Raw genomic sequence first — 26,157 nt, forward strand, 5'->3', positions numbered from 1 at the left:
ATTACGAGTTCATCTCACCCAGTGCACATTTTCACTTTTTATTTACAAAAGCTTTTAATACCCTGTACTCAGAACTATACTTCAAAATGCGAGATGGCATTTTGTGTTGTGGAGGAAACTTCTTCGTGGACTGATGACAGGATGTGTTTAATGCTGATCTTATCCTATTAAGGCTAGGTGGGCTTGAATACAATGAGTACAGGTGTGTGATGTGATTTGAACTTGTAACACAGTGGCAGTGTAAAAGAGAAGTTCTAAATTGGCACAGATATTGTTGCAACACCGTTAATCATAGTTTGAAATTTTTTTAAGTTTTTTTTTCTCTCACAAAGCCGACTGTTGCCTACTATTGTTTTAGTTCAGTTGACACTCTTAGTGCAAAATCATATTTAAGAGTACCCTAGGAACGGTATGTAAGAAACTTTGCAATACAATGAAAACAAATGTATTTTGCAGCTTTGCTTATTGGAATACTGCCCTTTTTGTCCACGTGCATCATAGAACCTAAACTAGACAAGCACTTAACCAGTACAGTTGTGACGGATTAATGCAAAACTAGCAAGTAAAAAGAATGGGTTTGCCACATCATGTATGTACAGTTAAAGCTCTGCGAGAGCTTGACAACCAACAAAGTTACGAGCAGTCTCAAAAGTACTTGTAAAATCCTGGATTTATGTAGAATAGCGAGTACACAACGCATTTTCAAAACCCATGCAAGACAAAAAAAAAAAAAAAACAGATAGTTGACAGTTTAAGAGAAATCAAATGGCCAAAGTCAGCGCAATCATCTGTACCCATTTTCCATTGAATTGGTCTTGCATGTCTAGCTCGAATAGCGTTACGTGAACTTGTTTTAAGACACGAAAGCCAAAAGTACCTTATTGCTGGCTGAAAGGTTGCTTTTCGCGACCGATGCTTATCCACCCTTTGTACCGCGGAACTTGTACACACCTGCGCAAATATTTTTGAGCAGGTAAAACTTTTTGTCGTCACACTGGCAGTCTCTCGAGACCTCTGGAAATTTTAGGGACTCGCATTTTTAGCCTCCACGGTGAAACTCTGTACCTTGATTTTCCCTCATGTAACCTAGTCAATCTGCTGTGAAGCTTTTCACGAATTTGAAATACTAATAAATTGCAAAGTGTTGACTTGGTGTGTATCCCCCCCCCCCTTGTACTCGAAAGAACAACAGCTTCAGTGAAGTACAACTGAGATTTCGTCATTTATTTTCTAGCTGAAATTACACCGAATATGCAATGCACAACGAGTCACGAGACCTTCGTGTGAACATATTTGCAGTGACTGCTCACAAAAATGTAGCAGCTTAAATTGAGAGAAAAAAAAAAAGTGTAGCAAGAAAAACGTTAGATACATCCGCAAACAAAAAACTTTTTTGCGGTTCCACGCCCAAAAATGTTAATTTTTGTGGGTGTCACCGACATGTGGTAAACTGCGGTGAAATACGACAGCCTGGCGTCTTCTGCACCTCTGTAGGTGAACGTTTCAAGAACCGCCCACAAAGGAACAGAAATACTCAGTGGCTGCCTTATTTCCGCACAATTAAATTTGTAAGACTCAATAAAGTCATACTTCAAAGCACAATTGTACAATGGTATTATTACACACACAATATTTTGGTTGGTCAAGAATGGCAGCCTTAAACTGCAGCCGAAGTAAACATCTGCTAGTAGGACCCATATTCAAGCATTAAACAAAACCCCCAACACACAAGTGATACAAAATGTGCTGACTCACCGAGATGGGATTAATAACGCTGCATATTAGGATGTTTTTTTTATATTAACAGAAGCCATAGCTAGTCTCCACACTCTTAAAATACAAGTGCTGCAAACTGCAGTAGTGACTAGCTTTTGAAGCCTAGCTTGAAAAATAACATTTCAGTTCCAAAAAGGAAATGAGAAAATACTGTTCTCTGCTTTTTTTTTTTTTTCCATCCACACAAAGAAGCAACAAGAGGTAATGTGCCTTGCAAAAAGAGAAGTTCACCCCAAGTAGCTTCGTATCTCAGCTTGTTACAGAGCATTGGCAGTGTGCTTAAGACTGCCCGTACATGAAATTCAAAACTGAAATTTAAGGAGAAAAAAAAAGGGGGGGGGGGGATAAATTCTGGGAATGTCTTCTTGCTCTGCAGGCAGACAGTTCTCACAACAGCGCAAAAAAGGAAAAGAAGCCAGTCTCCTATTGCAATATACAAAAAAAAAAAAAAATGGCTGACAAACACTGGAAATCCAAGTTTACACTGTTGCAAGTTGACACAAGTGGTACTTTGACAGTGATTCTTATCTGCCTTGTGCACAGATAGCACTTCGAACAGATGCCTAGCATTGATTTACAATCAAAAACTGCCACTATAGATGACAATAAAAAAAGCGCTAGCCTGTTTAGTGGCTTCAGGTGTTGCTACAGAAGTGCTGCTTTGTATGAAGCACGCTAGCTCAAGCCTAGTTCACTAATTTTAGGGTTGGTGGTTTCACTCTGTCTTTTTATCACACCTACATTTTGTCTACGAGGGTGCCTTGGTCAAAACTAGGCCTCCACTTGTTTCACATTTGTATCGTGTTGCCTTTCGAGTGTTATTCTATGTTGGATTATTACTATTAGCACTTAAAAGTAACACGGAGTGCCTATGAAGCCACCAATTTGGTTTCTATTCATACACTTTGGCTCGTAGGTCATTCCAACACTCCCATCCTGACCATGCATATAATGGTGCGGACACACAGACCCAGCTGATAACAGCACACATGAAAGAATAGTCTTGCCTACAATTGTAGCAGTTGGACGTGAGATTTTGGCGCACATTAAAGATCCCCAGGCGGTCAAAATTAATCCGGAGGCCAACTGTAGCAGTACTGGAAGCTGTTCAGATTCTATTCATGAGCAACAGCAAAAGTTCAACAAAACTGATTTTATATGGTGGCATGCAACTGTGCACCAGTTATGACACTAAGCTCACGATGGCTGCTATGTTATGCTTGGAGAAAAGGCATGTCTGTGTTAAGTGGGGTTTCAATGAGCAGTTTGAATTACGTACTGCGTCTTCTAGCATTGGTAAGGTTCCAGCTCCTATAATCCAATCACGTCACAGGGCCGCTTCACATAGCACATTGGCAGCACCACTTTTTATCGAAGAAGCAAATCCAGCCACTAAACATCACAACCAATGCATGCCTTTCCTTCCGCCACTCGCACACATTACTTTTGTCGCATTCTGGCGAGGTGCCCCTGCAATACAGACAATACAAAATGCAGCTACGTTGATCCACGAGATCAAGGCGCCAAAACTTGCACTGCTAAACAGGCATGTCTCCCACAGTCACGCAGGCCCGTCCAACAAACACTTATCCTAGCTCACAACACTAATGACAGCTGTGTACTTGATCGCAGATTTTGAGCTATTTACGAAAACTGCCAGTCACTGTGGCAGGTTTGGACACCCTGCACATACAGGCAGTAGTCGCACCCAGTATGAACACACACAACTTGCTATTCTTTTTTATACCGACAAGCCTAGCATTCACTCGACCAGCTTGCTTGTTCCAGCCAGCCTAAAGCAGGGACTGCACTTCAGCGTTTGAAGAAGCAACTTCTTTTTACAGCTAACAACCTGTGCACTAGTCTTGAAGCTTTTCCGCATTGAACAATTTGTCCCTCGCGGAGTTTGTTGCTATCGAACAGTTATGCACAGCCGCAAGCTCAAACTTAACTGTAAGCAGAAATCAAATAAACCGCCAGGGCGGGACAAGAAAGGGTGAAAAGGGAGAGGGGGCAATTTGGGGCTACAACTATACATGTGGCACCATTTCTTCAACTCTGCAATCTGAAAAACAAAAACTGCTTTCCTTTTTTTTGCACATATCTGCAAAGGCAATACAAATCCTCAAGCTGAACAGCAAACAGACACAGTGCGACCCAACTTTTTCATTTCTGACAAGTTTCACAAGTTCCTTCAACACTGGCATGTGCATGTCAGTGACAGCTTGTGTGAAAATTCCTGTACGTCTGCTGACATCACCAAAGAGTGCGGACAAAGCAAAACAAAAGTTTGCACAGTGTACACGAGGAGAAACCTTGCCACAGGAAGGTTGACAAAAGTTGTGCACACTTGTCTTGGGCAGGATGGATGGGTGGAGGAGAGAGTGAAAAAAGGAAAAAATGGATGAAAAGAGCACTCAGCTCAAGGAATACTGCACACACGAGTGTGAAAATCAAGCTGCAAAAAGGCAGCAGCAACAGCGGCTGCTTAGTCATCACAATCGAGGGTTGCCGAAACTGAACGTAAAACAAAAGGTTGGAACATGGAATGGGGGAGGGGTAACAGACAAGGCTGCCCTGTTGTTTGGCAAATGCTACCTCGTACAAAATGGAAGGACAGAGGAACTCTGGGAACAGATACACACAAAACGGGCAATGTGAAAGAAGAAAGAACAACAAGCCTCCAAACAAAGGTTTCCATTGGGCTTTAAAAAAAAACAGCAACTTTCAGGAAACAATAGACATCATCAGCCAAAGACATTCATGTTTGTCCACTGGCAACTTTTCCGTTTTTTCTTTCAACCAAGCAGAGTGCCCGAAACATAAAAAAACCAACAGAACAATAACATTTGCCCCACTGCATCAGTGTAGATGGTCACCACAACAAGACTGGAAACACATGAAAGCATTCAGCTCACAATGGTTCGAAACACCTCACGCGGCACTCAGTTGAGTTTAGAAAGATGCACAGCAAGCAAACCGCGATGAAGAAGGTACCGCAGCAGGAGACGGAGGGGGCATTGCTTTTAAAGATACACGAGAAGGGGAAGGAGGGGGGGGGGGGGGCTCTTCTGCACCAAGTTACCAAGTTGAAAGGTCAATGTTCACAATAGGAGGGGGGCACATTGCGTGTAAACTGGAGCAGAGAAAAGGAACATAAAGATATGGGGAGACAAGAGAGAGGTGTCCCCTGGGGGGGGAGGGGGGAGGAGAAGGAGGAGGAGACTACTAGAGCACTTTCTGCTTGAGCTTGCCCTTGAAGATCACTGGGAGCAGGGAGAGCAGGGCGAAGACAGCCAGCACGGAGACCGACCACCAGGAGACGGCATCCCTGGATGAACTCAGCTGGTGCAGCGTGGTGCCTGCCTGGATGGCCACAAATGACGGTGGCGCAACACCTGGGAATGAGGGGAGAAGAAGAGACCGTTACACGAGAGCAGCCACGCAGGCTTCAGACACAATCGCGTGTCTTCGCTCAAATGGCTCAGGTAGCCAGCCACAGTACCCGGCCCTGCTCAAACGGCAACGCTCGTGTTGTGTGCTTCCTTGAGTCTTGTATTTTCACTCTGTGAACCACGAATCCCGTCCAGCTAGCTCAGTTTCCGTGCTTTCAAATGGGGATTGGCCACAGATCATGAATATATATATAGGAGGGGAAACGGCCCATTGCGGCAGGCGCGGGTGAGCGACCAGATAATGTCACAATGAAAACCAACTATCGGTATGCTGGTCTTGCCACTCTCAAAAGCATAATCGCAATCTCACTCACCAGGGCCGCCGCTTATTGTGCCATGCTGGTGAGGATTTCGACACGTCTGTGCCTGCCATACATAAGTACATTCCACCTTGGGAGGATGAGCTCATTACTGAGCAACGGCCAGCACCCACTCCACGTCCTCAAGGAATTTACCCATCGCATAGACATGTTCCTTCGGTCACCGCAACTCCCTTGAACACAGAAGACTCAACAACACTTTCTGTATTCGTAGGTGCTTAGTGGCGGCGCCATTTAAAAACGGCGTCCCTCGCCGCCGTTACACACGTACCGGCCGTAGACACAACCCGCACCTTCAAGATGACCATACCACCTACTGCCACAGCGCTGGAGCTTCACGCCATCGAGGAGAAGGTCCAGCTGGCTGTACGCCTACTGGCAGCTGATCCCAACACGTGCTGAAACGTCAGCATATTTACGGACAGCGCAGAGGCTTTACGGGATCTCATTGGACCACCCAGACGGCACTCTGTGGCTCATAGCATTAAATTTTCCGGTGCGATGTTGCGACTGTGCACTGGCATTACTGTGACCGTTCGCCTAACACCCAGGCACGCAAGACCCCTCGGCAGTGAGTGGGCCCATGAGCTGGCGAGCGAGGCTTGTCGGAATTTCCGCCCGCAGCTTGACGGCTCCTGCACTGAGGAGTTCTGCTTTGATCCCGATGGCGAACGCCACTGCCACAAACAGCGCTGCCGTCAGGATATCCTTTCAACAGTGCCCATCAACCCGGACCCAGTGCCTCCTGGGCTTCCCCGGGCTGCACATGTCTTCCTTAACCGGGCGCGCTCAGGAAACGCTTTAACTGATGACGTTGTGTCCAGGTGGAGGCACACCTTGGCTAGAACAATGAGGCGCGGCAATTCCACGGCAGCAGCTTCCGAAGACCTTTCATCTGCGGCGGCATCACCATCCGACCCTTCGTACGTCTGCTACACATGTGGGCAGTTGCTGAAGCCAACCATCCATCACCTTGTATGGGACTGCTTAGGTCTGGTAGGGCCACGTGAGACACATCGGCCTGCCTGGGTACTTGCTTACGAGGACTGGATCCGTCCGAAGGGCCGCATCAGACAGACTTCATCCTCACTGTGGCGGTTCGTTCTTGACTCCTCCATGCTGGGACACTATTGAGGCCTTCTTCTCCCCTCCCTCCCCTTCCCCATGCGGCCTTGAGCCATCCCTTTCAATAAATGTTCGTTTGTTGTTCTTAAACCAACACGGACAACAAAGCTTCGTAGCTGCAACAGCGGAGGAGAGGGAAGTGGCACATGATGGACATATTATGATAGCGGCCGGAATTCCCTACGTGGCTGTGCAGCGGAATGCCAATCGCGGCAGCTGTGCAATTTCTTCTCTTGCAACATGCCAAGCGCTTGTGACATTATCCGGCCGTCTCCCTCCTGTCTTGTTCTTACTTTGTGGGATTGGCACACCCCTGACCCTGATGAAGGAAACACTATGGAGTAAAACCCGGTCATACTACCTTGACTGCAGAGCATGTGTATGTTGTGATCTGGGTCAGCATGCCATATGTGCAATTTCAAGTTCAAATACGGTTAAAAGCAGGCAATGATTTGGCCTAGTAATTCAAAATCGAGCATCTGGAGCTACATAACATCCTTGACATAGAGGTGGATAGAGTGAACACTGTACCTTAGTTCAGATCACACGTGAATAATTAACCATTCGCTTAAAAAATGTGCCTTGTAAGTACCAATAATGACACCCTTTGTCAGAGGAGCAGTAAAGCAAACATTGGATGTGTTCATTAGCTGAACAAAGTCATAGCATTTTTTTCATGTGTGCATGCCACCTTGGTGCTCCAGCTCGCTCAATATTGTCTACGCAAACACGATATATATTGCGACTATGTTAAGCACGCAAACATGGAAGCCAGAGAACTTCAACTAAAAGGGATGTTATAAGAGAGAAAGTTGCTACTGTACCATTTAGTCTTGCGACACCTGGAGTGCTATTTCATTTTTATTCAATGCAAACGGAGAATTTCTTCCCACAGCTAGGTAGTGTGTTCCTGCACGTGCAATCTGCGCTGTTAAGATCGGCCAAACAGCGGCCCTTTCTCACCGACAAAGGTGCCCAGGAAGAAGGGGGCGATGGGCACGTCTATGACGGGTGCCGTGATGTTGATGAACCAGTTGGGCAGGAAGGGCGTGATGCGCAGGAAGATCATGTAGTTCAGCAGGTGGTCCCTGTGCTGCCCAACCTGCAGCAGTCCCATACATGTGGCATTCAGAAACCGGCTTCTGGAACTTGAAAGTAGATAAGCGAGACTGAAACTAGAGCTAACTGGTTCGATTTGTCGACACCACCGCACGCAACAAAAGCCTGCTTTAACGCCCCGTTGTCTTCCATAATTCTTGTATTGAGCTATTTGTAGCAATGTAGGGATCAGTAAGCTTGCTAATTTCAGAAACAACAGGGAATTCAATAAATAACTTGAACAGAATAACTTATTCAGACTAAAATGAGAGTTATTTGTTTTAATTCAACTTTCAGTAAAGAACGCCTCTTCAAAAATGTTTTGCGGATTAAAAAAAAAAAGAACAAAAAAGATCAAAGAAAAAATCCCAGGCCATATCTACTAACGTGAAACCTGGGGAGAGGCGAAGCATGCAATAAGTGTATTCTTGGCGCCTTGGCGTTTTTGCCAACGGGGATGAAACTGTTGGGGGTAGAGGTATACAGCTTTGCTGTAAAAGTCTCGCGTCTTTGAAGAATGAAGCTCTCTAGTGCGAGGCGTAAACGAGTTTCCCGGTGTTTTAGTACCGTGACTACATGAGACAAACGACGATTACGATGACGACAGGGTACGCCAACAGCCCCAACCCCTAAGAAGCTTCACCCCTAAAACAGCATCCTTTCAGACAGGAAGGCTTGCATCAAAATTCCCGCAGCTACCAAAAAAAAAAAAAAGAACAGGACAAAAGAAAAAAAAAGCAGCAGCGCACACAGGTACTCTCGTGCTAAAATTTTATTTTGCACGTGCAGTTCCTGGCCCCACTTACACGTCGTGCCTTCATCCATGCGCAGGCAACTTTTTGTTTGCGTGGGCAGCAATAAATTGGCCGTGCTCAGATAACCAAAAAGTGCTCCCCGAAGGCTTTGAAGCCCACTACAGCACGTAATGGCAATGCCCATGGTGGCATAGCCCTCTGTGAGAGCCCCTCCTGCTCACCTGCTGCGACCACTGGAGGGCTCTGGTGGGAAAATACTTGAGCACGAGCCGCCTGCCGACCAGGTACGAAAAGAAGTAGCAGAACGAGGCACCCAGCGCAGAGCACTGCAAAAGAGGGGGGCACAGTCGGGAACACTCGCGTCGGGAACACTTCAGAACACGAAACTTGCTTCTGCTGAACGCCGCAAATGCAGGCACGACACGGTGAGGGACCTTCCCGGACGTCGGATATTGTTATTGAGAATGTTACGCAAGCCCATCGGTCCGGAAATGAAAAGGACCGTCAAGACTTTTGCCACACCACCTTCACACTTGTTCTCCCGCCATTTCGCCAGTGTTGCGGTGCTCTTTGCCGTAGCTGGCACTCCCCTCAGTCACACTGACTAACCAGACACGGTTGCTTTTTTTCACACTCTCGCAGCTTATGTGCACATTAACTCCCCCGCCGGAGTAAAATGTACTCCCAAGGCTCACTCCCCAAGGAAATTTAAAAGGAAGCTCTTGTTATATCTAACAAATACGAGGAGTAACATGCATTCCAAACACCAGGATTGCATCTATGCTGTTCAGGTGAGTGGAGGGAAAGAGAAGGAGAGGGCGGCACGATGAAAGGTGGTGTGACGTCCTTGGTGGGCACCAAAACATAAAATACAACCTTCAACAACCTCAAATATTGCAATAGAAATGCTGGCACGACGACTACCAACAGCTGTGATGGGTAGGGAAAGGTTACAGATGCATGGGCTGATACACAACTGCACGCACAGCGCCTTTGAATAATGACATGACAATTTGCTTAACAAAAAGCAAGAAATCAGAAGGAAGCATCGTAAAGTGAGAAGGCTTGCACTTACCAGACACACGAGAAACAGTGCCAGGGGAAATGGAAAGAGAAAACCGGACAGGATGCTCAGGAAGATTGAGCCCGGGATGGCAAAGGACTGCAGGCTGGATAGCAACATCGTCAAGGGAAAGACACACTGGGAGTTAACGAAACATTAGAAGCCCACTTGCAAGCAAGCATATATGCTTAATACTAGAGGCCTTTTACTGACATGGAGAACAGCACAAATCGACGCTTTGACTGAAATATATGAAAGCCTTGTAGCTAACCCATCGAAATCAAGTTCTAATACTGCGCAAGAATTTTCTTCCCATTGCGCAGTAGCATTTTTCGCCCTCTCTTACCCACCTTCCCTAATTTAACCTACAAGTTGTAAAAACAGAATAGAGGCAAGAGTACTAGCAACAGCTCTGTCAACTCCTTTTTCCATTAGGTGAGCAAAAAAGAAGTAGGTAGTCACCTTTGAATGAATCTTCTTTGCTGTTGCTTGTCATGCACATTTGAGATGCAGTGCTTACGCTCCCCAATGTCGATTTAACACTTCCGTTTAGTCTTCAATGTGCCACAGTGAACTTTCTGCTTTCACATAGTCATACAACACTGGAGCAGAGGGGTTTTCTTATTGATTTTAAAAGTGCTGAAATTTGTTTCAATACAAACGTTTACAATTAAATATCCTCAATGGTACAGTACATGGCATGCAAAGGAAAAATTTGAGTTTATGACGTGGCCCTCCCAGCGACGTGGCAATGAGTAGCAATGCTCAAAGCATTGCTGTGTTCACTAAAAGCTGTTCTGCTGAAGAGAAAAAGATTCTTTGCTAGCTGCTAAGCTCCTGGCCCAACATCCTATCGCAATGCGTGAAAAATGGCCCAAGAAAACAGCACGTGAAAAGGATACAAGATGTACGTGACAAAGAAGCCAGACGTGACGGTGAAGAAATAGCGATCTGTGTATCTATTGAGCACCCGCCCTAGACCCTTGGCGTCCTCGATGTCTCGCGGCAGCTTCATGTGTTGCTTTTCAGACCTGCACAATGAAGAGGCACACAACATGGGGTCAAGGATCAGTTAGTTCTGCTCAATGCACATCAAGCATTACACAGAAAAAAAAAAAAAAAAAAGTTTCTGGGATTTGAGAAATTTATAAACACATTTCATGTATTCAATGCATACCCAAATAGCACTGAGCCAAATAAAGATCTGCACAGGTCATGAAAATAGTATAACATGGAGCACAATAAACAACGGTGTAAAGTGTGGGTGAGAAAGAGTCAAAGAAAAAAAAGCACTGTATGATGGCAGCGCAGCAGAACCAAAATGTCTTGTATAGCAGCGTGTAATGTTACAATTCTCTAAATTTAACAAAGAAGTTTTGATTCTTTAACAAACTCAATAAATTTTTATGTTTATCGAGAAAACAAAAAAATGAATTTGGATGGTTTGAAGCTTCAGCAAACTGTTACACCCCGTTTCAGCTGTTAATCCTGCTTTTGAAAAAATTACAATCAAATGCTGGAAGTACAAGCAATAAGCTGCCCAGCGGGTAGAAACCGTTTCCCTATTTGTAGAATCGTTTAGAACAGAGAGGGCTTGATTTAAAACAGAGAGTAGTTATATATTGAGGAAAAGCGAAGGAAGAGCGACTGATGGCTCCCCAGTTACTTTCTAGTGACACGGTGAGTCTGAGCGAATGGCAGATGCCGACCAAATAAGGTGACTGTTGAACTAGTTTTGACAGACTGTAGCTGGAGCTCATAGTGTTTCAAATTAAAAACAACGCTATTTTGTAGCAGTTACGAAATGGATACAGTGATATAACGCAAGGCAGATCAACAGGAATCGGAGGCAGACACTACTTTACGAGCAACGGTGACGCGCACCATCTCTTGAGTGGCTCTCTCAACAGCATGATAGCTTTTGAACTTGATAAAAATTACAAGCAGGTCATGCCAACTACTTTCACGTAAGCCAACGAGGGCTCAGGTGAGCTGAAGCCGTCCAATTCTAGCCGCTTTCATTGTTGCAGGCAAGACCAAAGTCCATGGCTATGCCATTACTTAGCGGAAAGTTATTACACACTAAAACACCCTGCAACGTTTGACCAGAGATTACAAAATTACATTTTCTTTGCAATTGCACCAAGACTGTCCATTTGTGGCTGGGCCGCCAACTATGTCACAGAGATTTTGCCACGTCATATGGCACAGAACGTCGGTTATTTGAAATCCGCCCCTTGAAGCACTTATTCCTGTGTGATGGTAGTAATGTTTGTTGGCAAACAAAATTGTAGCAAGGTGTGGGCTGCCCAATCTTTCGAACAAGGCAAAGTTGTATAATGTCACCACGGTCCTTTTAGTTAGCTGCCTGCGTTTGTCAGCCTATCGGATTAAATTTATTGCCCAGTAAGCATAATTAGGTAACTACATGAATGATGATGTTTACAGTGAAGTTCCGAAAGAACGCCCACCCAAAGTACAGAGATATCGAGAGAAAAATACGGGATAGGCAATCTTTCAGGTCAGGTGCGAAAAACTAGAACAAAGTGGCTGCGCTGCCAACTAAAACTGCGAAGATATCAAGAAAAAATACCAGATGGGCGAACTTTCGGCTCAAGTGCGGAAAGGACAAATAAGTGACCGCATCAACACATGACGAGATGATTCGCGTTTATTTTGTTCAGTCTCAGCGCTAAAGCCATCAATTTTAGGGGGTGGGCTATCTTTGGGGTCTTTAAGTAAATTTAATATTGGGAGTTCGCTTGGAGCTATACGGTAGGAACAATGCAGAGTCGACACAAGAGAAAGATCTGCAACTCTCCTTCACAGGTGGCATATCACCTGGCGGATATGCCACGAGTTCGTGAGCAAGCATGAGGACAGCCACTCTATCTTTACGAAGGATTTGCCAAGGCAGGACACAGCACCCACGGATGGCATCGCTAAACAATTGAGACAATCGGGGTAGCTGAGAGCCATACTTACGGTTCTAGCTTTGGAAAATTGAGGTAGACTAGAAAAAGGCACAGTAGCGAAGACAGGAATATCATCACCAGCAGAAGGAACGCCCGGCTTGTGCTCCCTCTGCTGGGTGTCGAAGGCACTGTTATGGTCTCTGCTGGCAAAGAAAAGACGGAGAACACAAGGCACACGGTAAGCACCACGAGAGGCCCCACGGAGCGGACCAGCTCTCAAATAACGCCACACGAGTCCTCTCAAAAGAATAAAAAGAAAACACATTTATTGCATTAAATTCTCATTCAGACCTCAGTGCCTACATCTCACACATTTATCTGGAACATCATGTTAAAAACACGGCCTGGTACCTATGGAACTGGCCATTTTGTGAACAAGGGCTCTAGTCACTTATTGTTATGTCTTAAAGGAGCCATGAAGACAAAATACAAGTTGGGTTTATCAGAAAGACTGCTTAGTCCCGATAACAATGATACCAATATCATCGCAGTCTTCGAACAAATAACGGAGATATTGAAGAAAACGTGTGAAGCAGTCGCGACCCCCCAGCCAATTTCCCGCAACTTTTCTATGACGTCACAGAACCTTGTTTGTGCAATTGGCAGCCGCCTAACTGACCTGTCGCGACGACACATGACTGGATGTCTGTAATGGGGCCTGTAGTTCCATTTGACCGCATCACTTGAATGCTAACGTGCAGTTAACGCAATGAAAATTATGTTTTATTGTTGGCCCGTATGACGTCATTCTTGCTCATAACACGTCACTGTGGCGCAAAATTTGAATGTTTTTAAATACTTCTTGCTTTTTTTTCGTTAAAAAACATCTTCTGTGGCTGTAATGGAGCTGAGTGAGATACTGAATCCTAGTTCTTTCAAATTAAACAAAGTTGTATTTTCTCTTCATCGCTCCTTTGATACAGAAAGCAAATGCAGATGTGATAATTCAAGGCACAATAATTATGCAGGCAAATGTAGTAGCAGCGTATGCAAAGCCTGGAGGGCCAGTTGAGCGCTAATGTGGTCGCAGTGTCACGTTGAAGATTTAAAGAACACTGGGCTAATTGGCGCTGAACATTACAGTTGTGTCCAAGCAGTGAAGAGCCATATGGTGATCAGGTTAACGGTCACTCATTTAACACATGGCAACAGTAGGGAACGAACACAGGGACTTCAACCTGCATTCAGCTGTAGCTGCAACAAGCAAGGGTAACAGCTGCTTTAGGAAATTTTTCACTACGTATTTGCACCAGAAGCCTATTTTTCGGGTGCGAATTACAGCTCGCTTAAAAACAAACCAGCCTTGTAACAGAAGCTGACTAAAAAGAAAACAGCATTAAAATGCCTAATGCTCACACCCCTATTAATCCCTTTAGAGCAATGCACAACGAAACTACAGCAGGGGAAGATTACCAAGTGACCTGGTTAACTGTGCTAAATTTAATTTGCGTCCCCAAGCTTTTTTCCAAACTGCCCTTTAGTAGAAAGAAATTTTGCACAACAAACAGTACGCAAGACCTTCCACAGAAATGCAAGCATCTGCTATTAACACTTTTTTTGGGGGGGGGGGGGCTGTTTGAGCTAGGTTACGAAACTGGCAAACTTGCCAACCAAGTACCCACTTCACTTGAACTCAAATTAAAGGCAAAAGAGAAGTTGGTTTATACGGATAGATTGTTGTGCCTGCTTTTCAGACATATATGCACAGTTTACATGCAGTTACATCCACACGTTTGGCTGGAAGGCATGAACACTGCCACTACCAATGCCAGCTATTTTTTATCCTAAAACTTGTGAGGAAATTATATTTTTACAGAATGGTTGCCGCCTCATATTAAAGTTGACATGAAAAACTTGAATAAAAAAAAGGCGAGGCTAGTGGAAAAGGAAAAATCTTGCCTCAAATTTTTAACAAAGCCCCTTTCAGCGAACAACCAGAAAGCTACAAAGTGTGTGTTCTGAGCACTAAACAAGAAAAAAGGTAATTTGCCCTCAATAGCTGTTCAAATAAAACCCACGAACCCATGCCTCTAAGCAGAATAGGTTTCAGAATTCTTCAGACAAAAGGAACAGTGAAATACCCGCAGGCTAAAAGAAGCAACGCTTTTTGTTCAGTTAGAACATTTTTATTGCGGCCGCAACGTACAACGCGTCGAAACTAGAAGTCGAAACGGAGCACAGTTGTTTATTATTCGTTTTTTTTTAAAACTAAAGCGAAGACTTTAATCAATTATTCGTACGGCGTTCATCCAGCAATGTGAATATAACCGGAAAAAAAAAAAAGTGGTTTCGACATCACGCGACCTGACAGGAACGCAGAACGGCAACCAGTAACGAAGTTCGTAGCTAGCTGCGCAAAAGAGTTGGTCACCAGCTGTCTCAACCAGACAAAAGGAGTTCAGCGTACGCGAAACTGCCTACGCAAGGGAGGTGAAAATCGTACTTACTAGCACAAAAAAAAAAAAGAGCTGGATCTGACGATTCATTTGGTAAAATCACACCACCACAGGTGTTTTCTTGTTTTCTTCGAGATCTGCGGACTGACAAATTTCATCCAAAAGGAAAGGTCGCGAACTATGACCCATTCCGCAACGTTCGTTCTCGGAGGCACTGCGCTTCAAGAAAATGGGGCTTCTTGTAATTCACCTTGCACACGCACCTGACACCGTGCGGTTTTCCTTATCGTGACACAATAAACGAATCTATCCTTGGAACATGTCGAAATGGGTTTATTCCGGAGCCCTGCCCGGAAATGCGAACAGATTTACGATCAGATACGTCGTCGAAGTTCATTCCAGTGCAAGGATAACATTTAGGGGTAAGCGGCCAAATCGTATGGTAGCTCGATCATTGCAATTACGCCAAAATAAGGAAGGCGGTACGCAGAGAAAAATTGAATAACGTTACCTTGGTTCATACTCGCATCACAGTCGGCTGCCATTTTTAACCAACAAAGCCCTACGTCACCCTTGCGGAGAGTGAATGAACTTCAATGACGCTGAAAACAGGTGGCCGCACGCTCCCGCCAGCCGAAACAAGTGGATAGCCACAGTAACAATAAATAAAAGCTTCTTAAATTACTTATAAATGCAAATTAAAGTTTTTAAAAATTTCAGCGCCATAAAGACAAGCTGTTATGCATAGTTCCAGTTTCGTTAGAACGTGTCGTCTGCTACAGCAGGGTGACGCTTTCGGTTTCATCAGTAAGCAAGATACCGGGCGTTTGCCACATGCTTGTTCCCCCTGCGTTCTTCTACAAACACCACACGCTTATCATCGTAATTACGTGTAATTGAATTATGTACTAATAATACATTTCTGGAGCACCTTTAATAGAACGAAGCAATAAGGCTCAAAGTAATACCAGAGTCCGTCAATGCTTTTCAAAAGCATTGACGGACTCTGGTAATACTAACTCAAACGCCAGTAAAACGGGATTTTACTCACAGACACTTTAAATTTATCCCTTCTAGCAACTTAAAAAAAACATGCGCCCAATCGGGGATGCAGGTTTTGGGAACTCCCTTAAAAGGCAGTGGTCTCAGATTTTATAAGCGTAAAACACTCGCGGGGCCGTCAATATTGCGAATTTTCGTGCGCGCGTGGATATTCTCAGAGACGGAATTTCAAAAACAAAAATTACGGCAACCTGTTGCTGTACATCAAGGACATTGACATGTGTTTACTCTAGCCAGGCACAATCCGAAAATTATGGATTCCGATCGCGCTTCTCGTTGCGTTCTTTCCTGAAAACTTGTTTCGGTGCTCGTGCGAATCGTTTTTAGTGTCAAAACCGATTCGCACAAACATAGAAACAAGACCGCGGTACCACGGTCACTATATCTGGGAGATAGTGGCCGTGGCGTACCTTCTAGGAGCTCTTTGAGGACCCCATTGATGGATCGTCGCGTTCTCGTTTTACATGAAAAAAAGCAAAGCTCGTAAATTATATCGAGGTCAACTAGCCAATCTTTTTTCTTAAACAGCTGAAATATATCACACTCAGCCATCAACGTTTTATCTAGGCTAACAATTTTCCAAAGACTTGCTTTGGCAACCCCTGTTGTTGCCTCTTCAAATGCCGCTCCAACATTGTGACGCAGATATACGTTTTGCGAACATTCTGCACATAAGTATCTGTTGATATTGGGAATCTTCTTTACGTGTTTTTTTTTCTTATTTACAATATAACCATAGAAAAAATACTGTAGGTGTTATGACAGTGCGTAAAAATCACAGCATAATATTTCATGCTTTTGATGAAGCCAACCCACTGAACACAAAACGTCTTATAGATGTCTACCATGGTCTTGCAAGGTCTTAGACATCTTGCGCTATGCGAGTTAGCAATAAGACGTCTATTTTTTATGTCTCAAAGATGTCTTAAGAGAGATATCTACAGGACACCTGTGCAAGATCTCCGACGTTTTGAGCTCCGTGAGATGTTGATAAGTCATCTTTACTAAGATGACTAGAAGACATACGAACCTCAATGTGTACAAGACGTTCCCAAGCAGCAGAAATTGCCAAGCCCAAGCCCGGCAAATCATCAGTGGTCAGTGGCCAATGTGTCCGAGCTTGGCAATGCCTCGGCCGCCATTATTGGCTGGCGCTTGGGAAAGGTGACAAGCCAAAATTGGCCAAGCTCTGGAAGGCCAATATTGGACAACGCTTGGCAAAGTATGTTGCCATGATAATGCCTATGGGTGCACCCCGTGAATTCTCATGCACATTTTTGGCTTTTTGGCCAGTCTTTATGACCAATGCCTATTTTATGAGATGCCTCGCTGCCCGATTTCTGCTTTATACATGCCATTATACAGGAATTTATTTAACGTTACTTATTTATTTAATGCGCACTCGTTAAATAATTTCCTGTACAATGGCATCTATAACGCAGAAATCTGACAGCGAAGCACAATATACAAACTGCATCAACTTTGCGAAGCAATTACAGGACTTGCAAAACAATTCAGAAACAACTCACCGGGTCCCTCTGTGTAGTTTTTTTTATTATGCACATCAAATTTGCAACGGGAAACCTGGCTTAACAGTGACAAGAATACGAACACAAACACGAAAGCAAACAGAAACACAATAGTCGAGAAAAAATAAAAAAAACGCAGCTCATGAAGCGCGAACCGATTATGCTTTGTTTAACGGCTTGAGATGCCACGAGAGCTGCGCCGCAGTGCCAGCCGCAGGATGGCACGAAGGCGACAGCTCTCTTACTGTGGGATGGTTGAAAGAGAGCTGTCGCCTTCGTAGCAGGATGGATGTCGCCTTCGTAGCAGCCGCACGATGGCAAGAAGGCGACAGCTCTCTTACTGTGGGATGGTTGAAAGACAGATACGCCGCAGTGCCGGCCGCACGATGGCGCGAAGGCGACAGCTCTCTTACTGTGGGATGGTAAGATGGCCAAACACACACACACACACACACACACACACACACACACACACACACACACACACACACACACACACACACACACACACACACACACACACACACACACACACACACACACACACACACACACACACACACACACACACGCGCGCGCGCGCGCACACACGCACGCACACACGCACGCACGCACGCGCACCCACACACACACACTCGCGCACACGCGCACGCACGCACACCCACACACACACACACACACGCACACGCGCACGCACACGCACACGCACCGCTTCGGTCGCTTGCCTGGCTACAAAGCTTCGTTCGGGCACTTAGCGATGTCACGACGATACGGAGCTGCGCGAGGGGCGATGTGCTAAGCACTCGACGTATATAAAAACACAGGGGCAAAGAACTTGGTTCATCAGGAGCAAATTACTGTCGACAGAAAAGCGGAATCGTGGATGCTTGCCGGGCTACTTGCCGCCATGTTGGAAACGCAAGCGGCCTCACGTACGCATGCTATTTCGCTGAAATAGCGTCCGCTCGGCTTCCGTCCGCTAAACGCAGAAGTGGCTTAACGTCCGGCGCATGCGCAGCGAGAACAACGCAAAGAAAAAAATTACGCCCATCTTCCCGCGAGGGAACCCTGGTGTGATGCGACGCATCGGGGGGTTCAATTGGTGTTTCCGTTGGGTTGATTATCTAAATCGGGTGAAACGTGTTGTGGACGCGTATGATGCATTCCCATCACATGCGGGTGTTCTCATACGCGGGAAGATGGGCGTAATTTACTCTTCATGCATATGCATACGCGAAATGAAAGTGTACACGTGCGGAAGTCAAGCACGGAGTCGTCAAGCACGCAGTCAAGCACAGTGACGCGGAGTCGAACGAGAGCAGCTGAACCGCCGCAGCGCGATACCCGCTTTATATTCACAGCGCCTCAAGGAGAGGAGACAACGGAGGAGAGTCGCGCATGGGCACACTTGCGCGACGGGAGCGGAGTGAAGCGAGCGAAGCGCGCGCACACAGCTGTTTATGATAATGAGGCGGAGTGAGAGCGTTGCGCACACAGCTGTCGGAGAGAAGACGGGAGGAGAGTCGCGCATGCTCAGCTGGCGTGCGGACGCCGGACTACGTCGACGCGGGAGGGACATGCCTCAGAGCAAGATATGCGTCGCATCTAATAGCGTTCGCTAACTGTTTGCGCACGGTTGTGTACGTTCTAAAACTCTCTATTGAGCGGAGGCGCCTGGAACGCTACGTCGCGCTTATTCTCGTCTTATCTTATTTTAGGGCGCAGCCCTTCGGCGGCCGTCTCTGGGCTGAGCCGCGTTGTAGGCGTAACCGAGTGAACGATGCAAGTGAAAGAAAAAGCGAACTATGAAAGAAAGCAAAGGAGGAGAGTATCGCGAAATTGGGAGGGGCGGGCGGTTCACCGTGGCGGCGCGAGCCAGCGCTCTCCGAAAGTGTGCGGTGGGGTAGGGGAGGGGGCAGTATGCTGCTTCTACTACTACTATACTCGGTTACAACTCAAGAACGGTACCACCTCATGTAGTGTATCACTCCGCCAAAGCGCCGGACCCGTGACTTCAGTGCGCGCGCGTTTTGAAAGGGGTTTGCTATGAATGCGTGATATCGTCTGCCTTGTCTCACGCAGTTTGTTTGTCGTCACTGGAGTCGTTTATAAGCATATTAAGTCCAAAAATCACGGGAACGGCTCACGCCATGTTCAAAATATTCCCAGTAACGCTCTGCTTGCGCCGATTCAGGTGAAAAGGAAAGGGAGTGCACTGGGGATATTATTGAGCCCAGCTGGGGGCTCACCTGCATACAACCCAGTCGGGGGGGGGGGGGGGGGGGGGGGAGAGGAGGGGGATGAAAGTTCAGAGAGGAGAAAGGGGGTGATAAAAGAGATAGGTAAGCTAGAAAAAGAAAAACGTGGAGCCTCTACGTAAAGCTCCAGCAATGGTGCGGACAGCAGTCTGCCCGCACGTAGCGCTCGATGACGCTCATCCGCAAAGTAGCCACTCGCCACGCGGGAATGCCGGAGGCCAGCGTACTTCGACTGGTCCAGGCGTTCGTCGTTAGCCTCATTGCCTACATAGCGGCCTACCACAATTGGACGCAGACGAGAGGCCCTCGGTCTCTACCGGTGCGCCCGGACAGACCGCCTCGACGCCCTGGGGGTCCACAGCACGATTGCTGAAATTGCAGAAGCCCAGCGAGTCAATCAACTCCACCGCCTCTCCAAGACGCTCACGGGCCGCTACATATTTGACAGAGCGGGCCTGCGCCCTATCCGTGCCCTGCCACCAGAAGTGCAATCCCTTCCCTCGCCCTTTGCCCGACGCCTCAGTGTTGCAACCCTGCCCAAGAACATGCACCCCGGAATTCACGACGCACGACGCCAGGCTCGGGCGCGAGCTCTGGACAAGCTCTACACCAACGACACAGGAGCCCGCTACGTAGACGCCGCCGCCTACCAAACCCGTCCGGGTTTGGTAGGCGGCGGTCCGCAGGCCGAGGAGATGGCGATCGCCCTGGTAGCCACGGATCCGCACTGCACTGCGATCCTTAGTGATTCTAAGACGGCCATTCGCAACTTTGGAGCCAATACAATCACGTCGCCGACAGCGAGACTTCTCACCAACACCGCCACCCCCTCCAGCAGTCCTGTGCATCTCATCTGGTTCCCAACCCACTTGGACCACGCCCTGACTAGGGACAGAGCCCACAACCGCAACGTCGATGCGGACCGGGCCGCCCGCGATCAGACCAGTCAGGCATCCCCTCGGGCGAGGTCCCCCAGGCTAATAATAGGCCCTGGGTCGGAACTGCTGGACCCTTCGGAGACACGGCTAGGATCACCCACCCCGCTCGAAGACTACGGTTCTATACTGCGCTGGTACAGGGACTGCAGGCGTCGCCTCCCAGCTCCCCACCCAAGACTCACCCCCAGTGAAGGAGTGTTATTGCGCCAGATACAAACCGACTCAGTGCTCACCCCTGTGTTGGGCCAACATGTGGCTCCGGAAGAGTATCCCAGTGCAGTGTGTGCTGTGTGTTGTGCCGCGCGTGGAACGCTAGCCCATATCCTTCAGTGCTTTCCCCAAGACCCCGCACCCTCTAGCCTCCGGCAGCTACCAGCCGTCGTGTGTAGAGCCATCACCTCGTCCGACTACAACACCCAGAAGTTAGTCGTCCAGTGCGCCCGGGAGGCCCTGGAGCGGCAGCGGGCAGGCGCGGCGGGTCCCTCGAGGCCGCGCCAACCGCCCGAACTGTTGTTCGGGCCATTAGGCGCCACCGGACCGTTTTCTGTTTTCAATAAAGTTTTCTCTCTCTCTCTCTCGACGGCGCGACCCGTGGCGAAAACGGGAGGGGGGCGTGCGCGTTTCTATGCTGTGCGTTCGCGGTCCCTTCCTGAGACGCTCATCGCGCCGCCGACGCAAAGGCTTATGAATGAATGAACGACTTTATTTAGAAACAGGCCTGAGGCCCTGGGGGTGTTACGAATCGGCCAGCGCCGCCGTACTTTCCCGCAGCACTCCACGGCTGTGCGGCGAAGCAACCTCGTGCGCCTTTCTGCCGTCAGGCGCCACCATGTCGGTGACAAGTTGCGACAAGTCGCGTCAGACGCTTCGCTTTGGGCGCATTTCAAAACTTCGGCGGCTGCCAGCGAGGCCCGTCTCCACGCTCTTCAAGGACACAGAGGCCCCGTCGATCGCAACGGAGTCCTCCTCTCTCCCCTCTCTCGGACTCAACGTGCGCGAGGCTATGAACGGCTTACGAACTCTGGGAAGAGCGTTGTGTGTGTCTGTGACGTTCGCGGCGTGTTGCCGCTTGTTGCGTTTTGACCGTTACCGCTTTAGGGTATAAATAGACCCCCGCAAGCGCTGTAAACCATTCCTGTTAGAGCAGCGAATCGATGTTGTCGCTCTGCTCGAGTCCTGTATTGTAACCTCTCCCGTCGAGGCATTGTTCTTTGGCTTCGGCTCATCTCTCGCTATGAAGTAAGCAGTTACGTTAGCCTACGGCTTCATGACTTCTTCACGGCTGCAACAGCGGCTGGCCGCTCGCATCTTACACGCTACCACTCGTATGTCGGAGGCCACGGAGCTCGGATCGGATGCCCCCCACTCGGTCCCAACAGGGGGTTATTGGAAGATGAGGGAAGGGAAGTCGAAAGCCTCAATGAAAATCTCATGTACGCTATTAAACACAAATTGTCCGTTTGCAGGCCCTAATAGGGCTGTCAGACCGCTCTACACTGCTTTGTAAAGACCACTGGCAAGTGAATAAATTCCTACGCGTTCGAGAAGACTATAATCGGAACGCAGGCGCTCCAGGTGCTCCGCATTCGTACGTGGTGGTGGGAAATTGGCTACCAGCTGTTCTCGGCCGCTTTCGAATGTCGGACAAGAGCTTATCATCGCTGCCGTCGAGAGAATCCACGAGTGAGTGCTGCCTTGGCGCACTGCTGCTGCGCCGAAATATCGCATTAGGGTATTTTTACTTTTGTTCTCTTGCTCTCAGGCTTTAGGTTTGCTATCACCTCCTTTCTGCATGCGGGCGCCACAAAAAATCTGGACGAACAAGAGGCTAACAGCTTCACTTTAAAAGGCTATGGTACTTCTTCCGATCGCCCTAAAACCCTGAAAGCTACTCCGAGCTATGAGGCTAACCGCACTCGCCTTCTGCTTTGGCGGAATTTACCTTTTTTGGGCGTATACAAACGCCGGCACCGTGGCGGCAGCTTGTTTTATGTGGAGCCTCTTGAAACAAGCCACGCGAAAAAAAAAAAGCGATATATATAATGACTACTTTATATGACGGAGCAGGAACTGTATAGCTTTCCCGCGTTGCGGTCAAATATATACGCAATACGTAAACAATAAGCCACGGCATTCACAGACCACTTCTTTCGCTAGCAAATCGCTGCCGGGCACGTCATTGGCTCGTTACGCGCCGGCACGGTGCCCCGCAGGTAACTAATGGGGCGGAACGCAGCTACACGCCCGCATCGACCCAAACAAGGCCACTCATAGCTCTTTTCCGCGGGACGGCGGCTCGACAGAGGAAAGCGCATCGTAAACCTGATGCTTTGGAGACATGAATAAAATGCCGGCCTTCCGCTCCCTAATTAAATATTCGCATCTCATATAGGGCCCGTAATGACCATCCGTCCATTTCTTTATTCCGCCTTCCCCTTCTGAATCTTTTTTCTAGGTGCACCGAAATTTCCTTCACATACATCTCACTTTACATACGCGTGTCCCCCTTGCCCCTTCTTAAAGGTCAATACTTTATCCCTCAAGGAAGCGCGAAGTGCACGTCATGTGTTTAACGAGCCGCCGCCTAATTCACTGGCTTCCATTTCACTCGGATTCATTTCATAGAGCACAGCACAACACAGGCAAGCACGAAGGCTTCCCGGCTTCCTCAGACACTGGGAAATTACCGCCGCACGTACGCACAACGCTGGTAGATTGGTGCTCTGAACTGCAGCGCACTTGGTGGACAGTAACTGCCCCCGCCTGGTTGCGGCGATCGGTCGCCTTGGCGCCGTCTTCGACGTTTTTGAGTGGTGATTTGTGCGACATCCCTATCAGGGAGGGAGGACAGGCATGGCGTCTGTGGTGGCTCTCTGCTGCAATGTCGAACTGGGAGGACGAACGGCAAAGGGCGACTCGCCAACAGCCGGAGGCTGCAGATGTATCAAAGATGGCGGCTGTCCACCGCGGCTGTACGCGCGTGAGTGCCGACGAGCCCTCGAGGAACCGGAACTCTTCTGGACCGAGACTGCGGCAAGGCTCACCTGGTACCGAAAGTGGGACACAGTGCTCGACCAGGCCAGGAGGCCACGCATCAAATGGCAAGTGAGACCGTCGCAGACACGTCGACGGCAGAGACAGGCAGAAAGAAACTTTATTTTGGTCCATGTCGTTCAGGTCGCGCTTTTAGCTGGTGGCATTTACTCACCAGCGACCCCGTCAGCCCTGTCGATTAACCGGACCTGAGGGTACGGATCGGAGCTGCGAGCGCGGCCTTTCAGTGCTCCTAAGCGGTGATTAGTGGGAACGCATCCTGGGGGCATGCCCATATTATGTGAGACAGGGTGGCGTGTTCGCCGCACAGGTGGCAGGATGCAGTTGGGTAGAGGCTTGGGTGTACGTGAGTAAGATGGGCTGGGTTGGGTGAAGTGTTTGTTTGTAGTGAACGCCAAATGTGAGATTTGCTGCTTTCTAATTGCTGGTCCGCCGGTGGGTAGATCCGGCGGGAGATGCGGTAGTGTGTGGGGATGTCATTATTTATTTATTTATTTATTTATTTATTTATTTATTTATTTATTTATTTATTTATTTATTTATTTATTTATTTATTTATTTATTTATTTATTTATTTATTTATTTATTTATTTATTTATTTATTTATTTATTTTAAGGGCCTCTAGGCATTACATAAGGGAGGTTTATACAGTAATCAGTGACAACAGCAATTTTTTAACAAGAAAAGAAGAAGACAAGAAAACATGCGCAGGATACACAGTAGGTCAACCAAAATAAGCAAAAAAGGACACAGCAAGGTTTGCACAGGCGAGCACATTGAAAAAGCTGCACGACACGTTATACAGCAGCAAAAAAAAAATGGCAATGGCTAAGATTGTCCAACGCATTCAAGGAACGCAAATAATGCAGACTGGAAAGATGATTGCTGTGTATGCGTTACAATGCTGGCAGGCAGAGCATTCCACTCGGTTATCGATAATACAAGGGGTGAGTATTGGTGTTTTTTTTTGTGCGAGAAAATATAGGTTCTATTTTATGATCATGTCAACGCGTGCGGAAATGTACAAAGCAAGGTGAATGAACGTATGGCGGAACGGCGAATCACTGTTATATAATTTGTGGAAGAAAGATAAGCGGAAATATTTTCTGCGCATGGCAAGAGGTGGGAGATTTAAATTTTTCTTAATGAATGACACACTTTCATAGCGGGAATAACATGACAAAATAAATCGCGCGGCTTTATTTTGAACAGATTCGGGCGTATCAGTAAGGATTGCTGTGTGGGGGTGCCATACTATGGAAGCATATTCTAGGGTTGGTCGGATTACAGTATTGTATGCGTGAAATTTGGTGTCTTTGTTTGCAAGTCTCAGACGGCGCTTAAGAAGACCAAGTTTCCGTAATGCTTTCGCGGTAATGTATTCTACGTGGCTAGTCCAGGTTAGATCAAAGTGGAATAAAATACCTAGATATTCAATAGATGGAACTATTTGAATTACTAAGTTGTTTATGACGCACTCATTGGGCGAAGGATGTGCAACATATGAAAAGCGTACGTGTTTGGTTTTGTTTACATTTATTTCCATTTGCCATAAACGGCACCATTCTGATAATTTTGTCAAGTCGGACTGCAAGATGTTTACGTCGTTTGGTTCGGTGATTTCCTTGTAAATTACGCAATCGTCACCAAAGAGACGAAGTGAAGAGTTAATGTTGGATCTTATATCATTAATATAGACTAGAAACAATAGAGGGCCTAGTACGGAACCCTGGGGTACTCCGGACTTGACGGGTCTGGGACTAGAGATAACGTTTATGTTAAGTTTAACTGACTGAACCCTGTTAGTAAGAAAACCCCTTATCCACTGGGTTGTTTTATCGTCTAGCTGTAGATTACAGATTTTAGTCATCAACCTTTTGTGTTGCACGTGGTCAAATGCTTTAGAGAAATCTATAAATATTGCGTCAGTGTAGCGGGAGTTATTCAGAGAATCATTAAGGTCAGTTACCAATTCGAACAGCTGAGTTTCGCAAGATCGGTTATTGCGGAAGCTATGTTGGTTATTTATTAGCAAGTTATTTTTATTGAGGTGTGATGCGATGTGCGTAAACAAAACAGAATATGCTCGAGTATGTTGCACGGAATAGAAGTAAGAGAGATTGGCCGGTAATTATTAGCACGTGATTTTAAGCCAGATTTGAATATAGGTACCACTAACGCTGACTTCCAATCATCTGGGACACAACCTGTGTCCAGTGACTTCTGAAATATTAGTTTCAATAGGTACAACGATTTTTGAGCGGTTAATTTCAGAAGTTTGGAGCTAATGCCACCAGGCCCTAGCTGGACTCGTCTTGTACTCAAGTCGCTCAATGGCACGTGCTACGCCAT

The 26,157-nt window shown here is 47.0% G+C and overlaps 2 protein-coding genes across 4 annotated transcripts in view; one reads left to right on the top strand and one right to left on the bottom strand.

Moving 5' to 3' along the window:
* Window positions 1-1,198: 1,198 nt before the first annotated feature.
* Window positions 1,199-15,545, bottom strand: Stas (Transmembrane protein stas). 2 transcript variants are annotated; one of them, XM_077703694.1, is made up of 7 exons: window positions 15,475-15,545; window positions 12,578-12,710; window positions 10,495-10,623; window positions 9,605-9,698; window positions 8,751-8,855; window positions 7,640-7,778; window positions 1,199-5,174 (listed from the first exon to the last, which is right to left on the bottom strand). In XM_077703694.1, exons 1-7 carry the CDS (start codon window positions 15,506-15,508, stop codon window positions 5,005-5,007), a joined length of 804 nt encoding a protein of 267 aa, XP_077559820.1. In that variant the 5' UTR covers window positions 15,509-15,545; the 3' UTR covers window positions 1,199-5,004. The 2 variants fall into 2 exon arrangements, with proteins under 2 accessions (XP_077559820.1, XP_077559821.1); XM_077703695.1 differs by having other exon boundaries at window positions 12,578-12,707; window positions 15,475-15,543.
* A 7,781-nt stretch (window positions 15,546-23,326) lies between these two features.
* The window catches only part of LOC144174803 (acyl-CoA synthetase short-chain family member 3, mitochondrial), a 50,803-nt gene continuing 47,972 nt past the window's right edge, over window positions 23,327-26,157 (top strand). For both annotated transcript variants that reach the window (XM_077703696.1, XM_077703697.1), the window contains exon 1: window positions 23,327-23,851. In XM_077703696.1, coding sequence (XP_077559822.1) covers window positions 23,604-23,851 — 248 coding nt within the window. In that variant the 5' untranslated portion in view covers window positions 23,327-23,603. The remainder of the gene's footprint in view (window positions 23,852-26,157) is intronic.

Source organism: Haemaphysalis longicornis, unplaced genomic scaffold (genome assembly GCF_048455015.1).
Source record: "Haemaphysalis longicornis isolate Haplotype H1 unplaced genomic scaffold, Haemaphysalis longicornis Haplotype H1 scaffold_3, whole genome shotgun sequence".
Taxonomy (NCBI): domain Eukaryota; kingdom Metazoa; phylum Arthropoda; class Arachnida; order Ixodida; family Ixodidae; genus Haemaphysalis; species Haemaphysalis longicornis.

Excerpts from the sequence above, each read along its gene's own strand:
- Stas (XM_077703694.1), bottom strand. The coding sequence starts at position 15,508 with ATGGCAGCCGACTGTGATGCGAGTATGAACCAAG. Across the intron at positions 12,711-15,474 it reads TGATGCGAGTATGAACCAAG|CAGAGACCATAACAGTGCCT; the intron begins GTAACGTTATTC and ends TTTCTTTGCCAG. Across the intron at positions 8,856-9,604 it reads CACTGTTTCTCGTGTGTCTG|TGCTCTGCGCTGGGTGCCTC; the intron begins GTAAGTGCAAGC and ends CCTCTTTTGCAG.